At 20.6% G+C, this 13,371-nt stretch overlaps 3 protein-coding genes across 11 annotated transcripts in view; 1 reads left to right on the forward strand and 2 right to left on the reverse strand.

Moving 5' to 3' along the window:
* The window catches only part of LOC102678753 (cyclin-T2-like), a 19,869-nt gene extending 17,054 nt beyond the window's left edge, over window positions 1–2,815 (reverse strand). For 2 of the 3 annotated variants that reach the window (XM_006611485.2, XM_031508537.1), the window contains exon 1: window positions 1,319–2,199. In XM_006611485.2, coding sequence (XP_006611548.1) covers window positions 1,319–1,464 — 146 coding nt within the window. In that variant the 5' untranslated portion in view covers window positions 1,465–2,199. Of the gene's footprint in view, window positions 1–1,318; window positions 2,200–2,680 lie in introns of those variants that run through there. The other variant, XM_031508536.1, reaches the window with a different exon arrangement.
* On the forward strand, window positions 2,754–5,958 carry LOC102679650 (KAT8 regulatory NSL complex subunit 2). 6 transcript variants are annotated; one of them, XM_006611494.2, is made up of 8 exons: window positions 2,895–3,032; window positions 3,937–4,079; window positions 4,177–4,347; window positions 4,431–4,599; window positions 4,808–5,123; window positions 5,215–5,337; window positions 5,406–5,546; window positions 5,630–5,958. In XM_006611494.2, exons 3-8 carry the CDS (start codon window positions 4,248–4,250, stop codon window positions 5,876–5,878), a joined length of 1,098 nt encoding a protein of 365 aa, XP_006611557.1. In that variant the 5' UTR covers window positions 2,895–3,032; window positions 3,937–4,079; window positions 4,177–4,247; the 3' UTR covers window positions 5,879–5,958. The 6 variants fall into 6 exon arrangements, with proteins under 6 accessions (XP_006611559.1, XP_006611562.1, XP_006611557.1 ...); XM_006611497.2 differs by having other exon boundaries at window positions 4,823–5,123; XM_006611495.2 differs by having other exon boundaries at window positions 4,243–4,347.
* A 5,488-nt stretch (window positions 5,959–11,446) lies between these two features.
* LOC102680205 (zinc transporter foi-like) overlaps window positions 11,447–13,371 on the reverse strand; it is a 7,328-nt gene continuing 5,403 nt past the window's right edge. Inside the window, exons 6-12 of one of the 2 annotated variants that reach the window (XM_006611502.2) lie at window positions 13,114–13,326; window positions 12,859–12,991; window positions 12,481–12,747; window positions 12,233–12,409; window positions 11,980–12,167; window positions 11,697–11,873; window positions 11,447–11,556 (exon numbers count right to left, since the gene is read on the reverse strand). In XM_006611502.2, coding sequence (XP_006611565.1) covers window positions 11,727–11,873; window positions 11,980–12,167; window positions 12,233–12,409; window positions 12,481–12,747; window positions 12,859–12,991; window positions 13,114–13,326 — 1,125 coding nt within the window. In that variant the 3' untranslated portion in view covers window positions 11,447–11,556; window positions 11,697–11,726. Of the gene's footprint in view, window positions 11,557–11,696; window positions 11,874–11,979; window positions 12,168–12,232; window positions 12,410–12,480; window positions 12,748–12,858; window positions 12,992–13,113; window positions 13,327–13,371 lie in introns of those variants that run through there. The other variant, XM_006611501.2, reaches the window with a different exon arrangement.

Below are 13,371 nucleotides of genomic sequence, written 5' to 3' on the forward strand. Positions count from 1 at the left end.
ACAATAAACATGATTAGAACATGCAACAATTTAATTATTTCCTTTTAAATAATTAAATTAAATGGTAAGATTAAAAAATAGAGGCTACAATAGATTATATGTAAAAAATTTTATTTAATTTGCTTATTACATTAATATGAAAAACTTAATAAGAAAATCACAATTTTAAAACATCAATTTCGAAATTTGATTTGATACTTTATTTATCATGATCTTCATTTATGCTTTTTATTATATTATTAATTTTCATATCTTATAATATTTATTATTCTATTAAAAGAAGAATATATCAATTAAGAATTCAAACTAAGTTATAATACAAAAAAACTTAGAATACAAAAATAAATATTACACTATATATTATGTACTTTATATAATATAAATATTATGTACAATATAAAAATAGTTTATTAATATAATTACTTTTAAAATTAATATTTCATTAATCTCTCATATTTATAAATTTTTAATTTAAAATAAAATTGAAGACTATGTTGAAGTTCTCACAACTGGAAAGATAATTAAGACATTTATAACTTTCAAATATATATCTGAAACATAAAAATATTATAGAAAATATAAAAGTTTCTACATATTATATTTGTAAAAATATTTTATAATATACTTCTGAAATAAAAAATATTATATATTTACATAGTCTAATTAGAACAAGTTTAATATAAAAAATAATATAAATTTTATAATTAAATAATAATCCAATATATTAAATATTTTACTTTAAAATATTATTTATATGTTTATNTATATATATATATATATATATATATATATAAAAATTAAGATATAAAAAAAGATATAAAAAATAAAATATACTTGCATAAAAAATATAAGTAGAGATTGCAGCTTTGGTTGGTAATACTGTCAAATTTAGCTTAACAAACAATGCTCTTTTCATGACCCTATTCTTTGTTCTCCTTCTTCATCAAAAAATTCATGGTGGTCATTTTAATTCATTCACATTATTTTATGATCAATATAAAAATATTGAATAGCACAAAAATTCCGAAATTCATTGTATATTAAAGCTAACAATAAGAAGTTCAATATGGAGAATCGTAATCATGACGCGTGACCTCTTCTTTTGCACGTCACTCATGTTTACAACACGTTATAAATTTTATGTTCCTCTCGAAATATGAAATATTAAAAAATCAGTATGAAGAGAATATAATCACATAATTATTCATTTAAAATAATTTAAATGAATAGGAGAAAAATGAACAGAAAATGATTATGGGGATAGGGGGTAAGGGAGGTTGAGAAACACGCAACTAAACATGCACTTTTAAAAGGATACACCACAAGCCGCTGTCCCATATCCTGAATGAAATTCGCTGCCTGCTGCCGGTAGCTTAGTTCCTTATCCGCGTCGATGCCGCATCTTCTGCTCGGCGTGTTTGTAAGCTGTTCTTTCGTAAAGTACCATTTTTCGTCAGCCGCCATTTATATGTACACACAACACGGTACTAATGATGCGCACTTCACGGCGGTCGCGATGGTGGCGGCGAGCACACAAGGCATGCACAACAGCAACACGTTGAGAACTTCACGTCACTACGCTAACCGGAAACTCCCCTCCAAATTCATACCCATAGAACTTTTCACAGTAAAACATTCACATATTAATTATTAAATAAATAATTTTATAATGTTGCTACTTTACTTCATAAATATTTAATTGTCTCTTCTATAAATTACTTTTTGTTTATTTTATGTATTTTGCATTTTATGCAAAAGTTCCATTTTGAATTCCGGAAATAGTATCTTCTTTTTTTAAATTGATTGATACGTATCCAACTTCACGGCACTGCTTTAGAATTATGCAGTAGATGAAAAACCAACTTCAGAAATTCTTCAGTACTTTTATATATATGTTTATGACATTAGATTGTCGTAATTTATAGGTTAATACGAAATTTTGTAATACCGTTAAAATTATTTTATGGACGTTTTATTTGTTTAATATTTTACAAAATAAGTTTTTTTCCGTATAATAACCATAATAAATTAATAATATCAATTTTTCAAAGTGCATTACAATAATGAACCTATTTTTGATAATTTGTTATAAAAACCGCTTTTTACGTAAAGTCAAGATTTTCTTAATCTCAATAAGATTTTAACAAATTTAAAGTCGATCGTAATTTCATTATAATTTAAAACGCGATATATATTAAATATCCAGGATAATTAATTAATACCATATAAATTACTATACAGAAATATTTTCCGCATGCATTTTTATGTTATTGTACACTGATTTATGAACTTTTGGCAGGCCATGAGGTTGGTTATATAAAAAATTATATTATTATTTCAATATTAATTCACTATATAATTTAATAATTTCAATTATAATAATAAAATAAAAATTCTATATTTTATAGTTGAGGTATTTATATCTATGTAACAACTTTATATACTATTATAATTTACCCCATTTCATATGAAAAAATTAAAAAATATTACTTGTCATTATGTTGCACAAGAAGTTGCAATTTTTCTGACACAATAAACATGTAACAAACTAGTACTGTTTAATTCGAAATAAATATTAATTTTTTATGGCAAGCACGTTACATTGGTTTATTTTAATAAACACGCGTGCATAACGTAAAACCAACTTGGCTAATATTTTATGACCAACGTCATAACCTACCTGAACTTTTTCAGTCTATGATAGGTATGAATCACGTAGTTTATCAATTAGAAGTTTTGAGCTTTCAACTCCCGGAAGTGACGCAATCGTTGAGCTAGTAGTATGTGCACGCAACCAATATTACCCCTGTAGTAGCGTTCCGTTATCTTGATCCTATCGAAGGATCCAGTGTTGTCTTTCGAATATTTAGTATTTATTCAGATATAACTTCAGACTTGCACAATTGTTAATATTTTACGTTTCACAACATAATCTTTTTTACTCTTGAAATAATCAGAAATACATTGATGGTGATAAGCGTGATTGGATTGGCACTGCCTTCCTCTTTGAAGATTTGATATAAGAAATCACAGTAAGTCTCTAAAAAAATTATATTTCGCGGCTTTCTTAAGTCCCGCTTTTCTCGTTTTATTATAATTTTCACAAAAACTAATCACATGTCCGTTTCATTCGTTCGAAATCCGTACATACATCAATGAAACTTCATTCAACATCTCACGTACAAAATGGCGATTTACCACTTGTTACAAATACACATTGTATTAAAATTTTATTTTAAAAAAAATGATTATAAATTTAGATATATATAATATTTTATATATATATTATAATTTTTATAATCAAAATATATTGTTTAAATTGGAAATTATTTTAAATTAATAATATTAATAGAATAATTTTGATTTCCAATGTAAGTTATCGCGCTAAATTTAAAATTATAAAATAATTATATACATTGTAACTTTTAATTTTATTAAAAAAGTAATTTACAAAATGTAATTTTTTGATATTTTTCAGAATATTATGAAAAATTAATATTTCATAATTTTTATTTATTTGATATATAATTTTTTGAATATTTGAAAATATATTGAAAATATAATATCAGAGTTTTTATTTCGTAAATAACTATAATAATTGAAAGTATAATAGGATTTTATATATTATTCATATATTTATATAGAATTTATATTTATTGATGAGATACTCTGTTAATTTCTCGATATTATTTTGTATTCGATATATATTCATTCGTTAGACTACTACGATATTATAATCGCAGCTTGTAATTCTTTCGTATTTTATGTTTCACATTTTTTTAGACATTTCTCACATATATATTTAATATATTAATAATATTTCTTTATTTTTTTTAATTTATTAATAATGACTTATTATTAATATATTAATAATAATAAATTATTAATAATAGATAAATTATTAATAATAGATAACTTAGATTATTAAAATTACAAAATGCTAATATGAAGTAGATATTTCTCAATATAATTTATTCTGTCAGTTAATTATTTGAATTCTTCATCAAATTCAAGATTACATTATAATGTTAAAAAATATTAAAATCTAACATTGAAATTATAAAGAAGATATTTTATATATATTAAATCCAAATTTAATGAATTTTATATACATTATATATTTTTTTATTATATATAAGAATTTTTTTAAATATTATATTGAATTTTAGATATTATACTGAACTTAAAAAATTTAAGTAGTTTGTATAAAGTCAAGAGCTAGATATTCTTTATTACAGATACTTGAAATGCTTTTACTTAATTTAAGCCACTATGTTAAAAAAACAGATTCAAGTACTGAAGATACTGAAGATGAAGAAGGAAAAGTCAAAGCATTAGATCCTTTTAGTAAGTGTTGATTAAATATTCTTTTATTCTTATAAATAAATTAAAATTTTTGTAAAAACTTTATATAAAAAATTTTTTTTTAGCTGAAGTTGATGCATATAAAGTAAATGCAAGTGGACGTGATATTTTGGATTATGCAAGTTCCTCTGATAGTGATGTTGAACCTACAACAGTGAATGATACTTTAAGAGGAAGTTATCTTGATGATAGTGATAATGAAAGTTTATACAGTGCACAAGAAGATCCTTTAAAGTAAGAATATTCTTATGTATGAATACTTACAATTATATATGTGTATATGAAAATTTTATTAATTTGTTTTTTCTGTAGAATATCAGCTAGCTTGCTTTGGCTTGAGCAAATTTTAAAAATGAAATTTCAATTATTTGTATTTTTACTTATATCTATTTTGTAGTTGCTTTTTGCAAAAATGAAACAGTAATTTCTATTGAATAATTAGTATTAATTTTTTAAGGCATGCTGGAATTTTTACTGCTGAGGAGGTGATCTATATTGCACGAGAAAAACTAATTAGATTACAATCACTTTATATAGATCAATTTAGAAGATTACAATACATATTAAGAGAGAAAAGAAGAAAATATTTACATGCACTTAAAAAGGAAAAGGAAACATTATGTAGTATATATGATCAACCGAAAGAAACTGCAAAAGAAAAAAAAATTTATGAAAAATTGAAAGCCTTAAATCGTTATCATAGACGTAGTGGAGTTGAAGCTATACTATATAGAAAATCTTTAGAACGTAGAGCACAAGTAAAATATAAATTTTATGATTTTATATAATAAATAATATCATATAACACATTATATAGTAATACTAAAAAATTATATATTTTTGTTATAGGCAACTGTAGGTCCTACACAAAAAATACCAAGTATATCAAAATGTATTTTTACAGAAGGTGGAGTAAAATGTGGAGAAAAAACCCTTCCTGCTGCAAAACATTGTCGCAAACATATTCTTAAAGTAATATATTTATTCAATAATATCATATCATATAAATAAAAATTGAACAAATTTTATCATCTTAATAGGATCAACATCAAGTTTTGTTTAAAGCATGTGGTGCAATTCGAGCAGATATAGAATGTCATGAGCCAGTACCAGTGATTTTTGATACAAATTGTGTATTTCATATGAATTTACCATCTGAATGTAAATTGGAAACTATGAAAGTAAGATTTTAAAAATACATTTTCTATAAATTTTATAAAACAATATGATGCAATATTAATTCTATTTTTATTATAATTATTAGTTTAAAGAATCAAAACCTGAAACACAGGAAATATCAGCAATAGATAATCAGTCTATAGAAATTGATGTAGTAGGTGAAATTCAAGAAATTGATCCAGATGATGACATGGCAGGATTAATGAGAGAGATGAGTGATGCTGCACATATGAAACCAGTATTTAATGAAAGTTTAAATAGTGAAGCTAGCACAGATACAGCGTTTAGTTTATCAGCTCAGATGAGTGATAAAGATGATCTCGTCTCTGTTTGATAAACTATCTTGTTTGTTATAATATAATTATTCTAATATTTGTATAAAACTTACTATTTAAATAATATTTATAAATTTTATTTGACTTATATTGTTAATTATATGTTAAGTGCCTCAATATTAAAAGAATCATATTAACTCATACATATATAACAGCTGTTATATAACAGCAAAAGATTGTAAAATATTATAAATATAATTTACAAATATAAAAATTTTTTTTCTTATATATTGTATATATATATATATATGATAAAAAATAAGATATATCATCTTCATTTGTAAATATTCCATGATCATTGCACAATTTTAAAAATAATAAAATGATTAATCTTAAATATATACTATATATATTATTTTTTATTGAATTTATTTCTTCATTATTTGTAATCTTATTAAGTATAAGAATATTTAAATATATAATTAACTATTTAAATATTAACCATTATCAAATATAAGAAGAATATGATACATCACATAGTTTTAATAAAAATTTTAAATAAAATAATTCACAAATTATTTTTAGTGAAATTTACAATAGATTTAAAAAATATATATTTATCTTATTATATTTTATTTAATTATTTTTTAATTTATATCACTTCGTATAAATGATTTTTAAATATTTGAAAAAATATAATTTTATTTTTGAAAATTTAATCTATAATATATTAACTGTTATAATGAAATTAATTTATAAACTATAAATTAATATAATCTAAATAAATATTAATTCTAAAATAAATTATAAATAATATATTTTCTGATTTTTAAAAATATTTTGTTAAAATAATTACAAAAAAATGCATTGAATATTAAATTTATTCTGTCTTTTTATATATGATTCAAAACATTTTACAATTCATAAATATTGAAACATCATTTAATTGTAAATAGGAGAATATTTTGTACAAATTTGAAACAAATATATTGAACTGTATTTGTGATGACATCTCTTTACTCATAATTGTAATTTTTGTGATAAACAATTGTATTAATAATAGCAAAGATGATTAAAATTTTAAATTAATATTTTTACATAAATTAAGTATTTGAATATTATAATTTTTAATATTGTATTAATGATTTATTATTATAAAATAATTATTTTATAATTCATTGATATAATAATGATATAATAATTTATAATTTTCATAATGATTCATGATACAATGATTTATAATTTATTAATTAAATATCATTTAATTAAAACTTATTGTTCTTTTAATACTTATGTACTAATATTACATAACAGAAAATATTATGGTTTGTTAAATTATATCAAAATTATTATTAAATTAAAAATTTTTATTTCGTGTTAATCAATTTTAATTAATTTTCTATAACAATAATTCATATATTTTTATTTTTATTAAAATTTACAATCGTTGAATGTACATATATATTTCAATACTATAAAAATTGTTTAATATATTTATATTATATTCTCTGAAATTGTAGAAGTAAAATAATAATTATAATACTTAATAATATTAATAATTTTAATATTAATATTTTTACATAAATTAAATATTATTATAATTAATATAAAAATTAAAATATTAAGTATATTCCATATATATTTATCTGAGTTTAAAGTACATTTTTAATCAAATTTATGAAATTTTTCAATAAAAAAAATAATCTGGATAAATTAAGTAAGTAATATTAAATTATTTCTAAGAATTTAAATTTTAATTGATTTAAATTGATTTAAATTGAAATTTAAAAAATTAAAAAAATATATTATTATTTAATATATCGAGATATTTCTAAAAAATTAATTCTAGAGATGAAGACAAACACAAAAATTCATTGAGGTTTATTTATTATATTTATTACACTTATTATATTATAGAAAGATATATAAAAGATTTCAGATGTTCACAGATGTTATACAAAATAATATAAAAATCTACAAAATATACATGAATGATAAAAATATTTATCAATTAAAATATAATATTTGAAAAATAAAACAAATTTCAATTTAAGCTTCATTTCTTTTTTCGTGTTCATAAAAATTTTATTTCACATAAACATCCGCATCCGTATCTATTTATTAAATTTAAATTATTTATATTATGGTTGATATTGAAAACATGGTTGGTATTATTACATTGCTATTTCATTTAATAAATAAATATCAATTGTTATTTTTATATATTAACTTTTATGTTTTCATCTCTAAAATCGATCTTCTATGAGGTATTCTATGAATATATTGACATTCTATACAGCTTTTATTATTAAAAAATTTTATTTATTATATAAATTATAATTATAATTATAATTAATAAATTATAATTTATTATATAAATTTTAGATTATTTTCTACTATTCATCGTTAGTACTTCAAATATTGTAATAAATTATATTGTTTTGATAAGTGCTTATACTGAACGAGAAAGAATATTTATACAAAATTAATCAAATTGTTTTAGAGTTTGAAGTTTAATTTAAAAATTAATTATTATTCTTAAAAATTAAAAAATTTTTTGAAAGCAAAAAAATAGATTTTTTAATATTATTATTAATTATTATATTATTGATTGAATTTTACTTTTATTCCTATTATTATTCTATTTGATGTTTCCACTACTTTTTATATTTAATATTCATAAATTTTACAGACTGAATTCAATATAAAAAACAAATTGCTCAAATAAAAATTTCAACATATTTTGTATTCTTAATGTACAAATAAATATTGCACATATCTGGAATACAATTTAAAAAAAATTTAAATTTAAATAACTTAATCCTAAAATAATAAACTTAAAATGTAAAATAATAATTCTAAAATATTCAATAATTTAATATGTACTAAACAATTTTTTTAATGAAAACTTTTTATAACATATTCTCTAATTAATTTTAATATATAATAAAATATATTCTCAAATAATTTTTTTAAATTATCTCTTCAATTAATAAAATTATTATCCATTAGCCATAAAATAAGTAATAATTATAAGATTGTATTATAATATAATAAAACATTTATTAATTCATATTATTAGAATCAAAATTTACTATTTTTATAATTAAAAGAGAAATACTGAAATCTCCAATTTATATATATAATCCATATTTTCTAAAATGAAATATAGAATAAGATAATAAGTTTGTTTTATATTTAATTTATGTATATAGTACATGTTGGAATATTATTACATAAATTATTGATAAAATTTACTAAAATTTATTATTGAAAAACAAATTTATTTTAAGAAATAATAAGAAATCAATAAGAAATCTTTTTTTTTTCAAATAAAAACCATTTTACTATTTTTATATTATATTATATGTAAAAAAAAAAAAAAATCCTAAAATCTTTCAGGATATATAATAATATAAACATGTTTCAAAAAACTAATGTTTATGCTTAGCATTTAAATTTTTACAAAAAGCGCAAATTATTTAGTTAAATACATCAGTAATAATATAAGATATAATTTAAAAAAGTATTTTGCTTATAAGAATATAACGCTTTTTTTCAATTTTTACATTTTCTGTAAAAAAATACATTGTCATTGATCATGGCATTAATCATTAACATACAAACAAAATAAGAAACTTACATCATTTAATTGTTTAACACATTGAATGCCATGTAATTAATTAATTCATTTAATGTGAACAAGATTGTTAAACTGGTATTCAAAGTGTTATAGTACATTTTTTTAAGTAACAAAAGAATGTGCAAAATATGTATTTTGAGAATGAATATTCCATGTCATTAGCACAATAAATGCATATATAAAAATAATTGTATGACAGTAAAAAAATTTTGTTAAGATAATTTTAGAGAACCAAAGATATTTCAGTATTTTTACAATTATAAATAATAGTTTTTTTTACATAAGTACAGCTAAAAATATTTAGCTTTTATATTTTAATTATATATTATCTTACGACATGCAGATATGTACATATAATTGTAAATAATCACCAATTCAATGATTGATAATTACTGTGGCAGTATAAGTGGTATTTTTAAAATTTTAATATATTCAATCATGAATAGTGATTTACCGCCTCTATTTATCTGCATCAATATATTTGATGAAATTATTTTGTGCACAAGTGCATTTATAATTGTACAAAATTAAAATATGTTATATCGTAATTATCTTATTTGATAATTTGTTAATTACTGAAACACAAACTTATATATATATATATTTTTATAATATTTAAAACATTGTGCAAATGCAGAATAATTACAATGAAACAACTTGAAAAAAAATAAGCATAGAAATTTCAAAAACAAAATTGTAAATTTTTATAAACTTATTAAAATGCATTTATAATCAATTGATATATTTCTATATTTGATATTAACTTAATACCATTATTTTTTGTTTTTGATCTTATAATTTGATTAATATATAACTATTTCAACTTAAAATTATTATAAAGTATAGAGCACTTTGTTAACTTTAATAATACATTTATGACAGAATTACATATAACACTGACTCAATTATAAAATATTTATCTGAAGCATCATTTATTTAAATTGTTGTATCAAAATAAAGAATGCAATTATTAAATATATCACAATTAAACTTGTGTACAAATACACTGACAGCTCTAAAATACATACATATTATGTAAATGCCAGATATCTGACAAGTAAAGAGGTAATGCAGATTATAATTAATTAATATATAATTTTTATATTAGAGTATTAATATATTCGTAGAACATTTTTGAAAAACTGATTCTAAAGAAACAAACAACAAATAAAAGTTGGTACATAAAAATTTGAAGTTTATTTATTAAATTATAAGCAGTTTAAATTTGTATTAAATGAAATAAGATAGAAATAAAAACAGTAGTGTAATGGAGAAAGTGGTTTGACTTTCTTTCCATTTTATTTCATTTAAACTTTCAATTTATAATTTAATAAATAAACTTTAATCAACATTTTTGTCTTTTTTTTTGACTTCTAGAATTGATCCTTCAAAAATATTCCACGAATATATTAATATCCTGTTATAACAAGTAATACATTTTTATAGTGATTCATATTTAATCTAAATATAAAACCGAAACAATTATATCTTCTAGAAAATTGGATAAATTTAATTAAAAATATTTTAATTAAAATAATTGTCAATTAAAGTAATAATTATTCAGTTTTTCTTACATGCATTTAATTGGTGTTACATGTGTTTCAGTATTAATATTTTATGGTTTAATGGTTTCAATATTAGATTTCTAATTTTTTTATAATCATTAATTACCATAATTATTGATAAATTAAAAAATAAGAAAAAAAAAATCTTTAAAAAAATCGCATGGCATTTTTGCAAATTTATATGATTTTAATAATAAAATATCAAACATTATCGAGTAAAAATTGACTACAATTATCTATTTTTATAATAGCCTACCAAAGAAATTATAGAACATTCAAATTTTACTGAATTATCTGACTGTTTTTATTACTTTCAAAGAACGCAATATCTCAAATATAATTTTTAATAAGTATACTTCAAATATTGTCGTTGCATTTGAATTACCTAACTTTCTTTAAATTGTTTAACTCATTTATTCTTGTGCACGGAATACTCTTAGTATTGTAAAACATTTAGCATTTATTTTATTATAGTACATTCTTAAGTTTTTAACAACAGATAATGTTGTTATCAACAAGAAATCTTATGCTAAATGTGAAAAGAAAAAAAAGTAAATTTGTTTCTATTATTATAACAGTAAATATTTTCGGTAAGAATGCACAGTCAAAATTTTATTGACTTAATAGATGACTGTAAATATGGATCTATAGAAAATATTGCAAGCTTACCATTCAAAAAAGTTGTCAGTCTTTATAAATTTAATCACTGAATATATTTTTAAGATCGTGTTCATAGAGTGCTATAATTAACATTATTCCAAGGCCACATGATAGCCCTAATGCTTGTAAAATACATTGCCATTGAGAGCTACGCTCTACAGAGTGACTTGAAGATAATTCTGGAATCTATATAAATATTTAATAGTCAATTATAATTATCTTATTACATTAAATAAAATAATTAAATAAAAAAAATATATTAATAATAAAAATATATATATACACTACTTACCATGTCTACTAAAGCTATATATATAAACATTCCTGAAGCAGCTGCAAACATCCAATTACTTATAGAAGGAGTACTTCCTAATAATACACCAAATATCATACCAAACAAACAAAGTACAGAAGATAACAGATTATAGAAAACAGCTTGTTTAGCGCTCATACCGGCTTTTAATAAAACCGCAAAATCTCCTATTAAAACAGGAACAAAATTTATTCAAAAATTCAAAATATTTAATATATTTAATATAATATACCTAATTCATGAGGTAATTCGTGACAAAATACAGCTATTGCTGTGGAGAAACCACCCGCTATATTTGCTGAAAAAGCTGCACCTATTGCCATACCATCAGTAAAATTATGCAAACCATCACCCATTACTACCATCCAAGCAACACTCGACATAGATTCAGGTGCAGAATGAACATGACCTAAATAAATTTCATTTATAAAATATATTACAAATAAAATAGTATATTACTTAAATCAGAATAGACAGTACCATGTGAATGGGTATGACCATGATGTTTTGTTTCGTGTTCACGTATAATAACAGTATAACTTTCTGATTCATTTAATGGTATATCTGCTCCATCTGTATTTTTCTTAGTATTTACTATTGAATCGTCTAACCTCCAATCTTTACTTGGTTTTTTTTCTATATCATTTGTCATAATTTTTGAAACTGAATTACAATTTGATGTTAATGGTTTTTCTTCTTCTATCACAGGAGGTCTTTCATGATTATTATGTTGACGATTATGATGATCTGAATAATAAATATCCTTTTATAATAGATTATTTATACTTTTAATATCGTTCAAAAAGTAAAATTAAAAACTTTAAATCAATTATTAAATTTCAATGAAATTTTTAATTATACCTTGAATATCTGTGCTAATTTCACCATAACAATATGGATATGATGAATATTTATGTTTGCAAAGTTTCTCTCCAACAACATTACTATTTGGTCCATCAGTTTCTCTCATTACTCGAACACGTGGTGGAAGCTAAAATTCAAAATATATATATTACATTTACTTAAAAATAAATATATTTTACAAAAATTTATATATATATTTATATTTTTATTCATGTTTATTTCTTATGTTAATTTAAATGAAATAATTACTTTATTACGGCGTTGCCGAAGTTTTCTCCATTCTGCTAACATTGTTAAAGCTTTCTCGGTAAAAAAAAATAATGCAAGTCCCATCATTGCAACTAATCCTTTCCACATATTCATATTATGTTGTTCTTTAAAATTCATATTATGTTGCTCTTTAAAATCTAACTCAACATGATCATTATGAATATATTCATGATTATGATGCGACATCATTGCCTAAAAAAAAAATAAATCTTTTTTTTATATAATAAAATATATAAT

Source organism: Apis dorsata, unplaced genomic scaffold, assembly GCF_000469605.1.
Source record: "Apis dorsata unplaced genomic scaffold, Apis dorsata 1.3 scaffold_88, whole genome shotgun sequence".
In the NCBI taxonomy this organism is placed as follows: domain Eukaryota; kingdom Metazoa; phylum Arthropoda; class Insecta; order Hymenoptera; family Apidae; genus Apis; species Apis dorsata.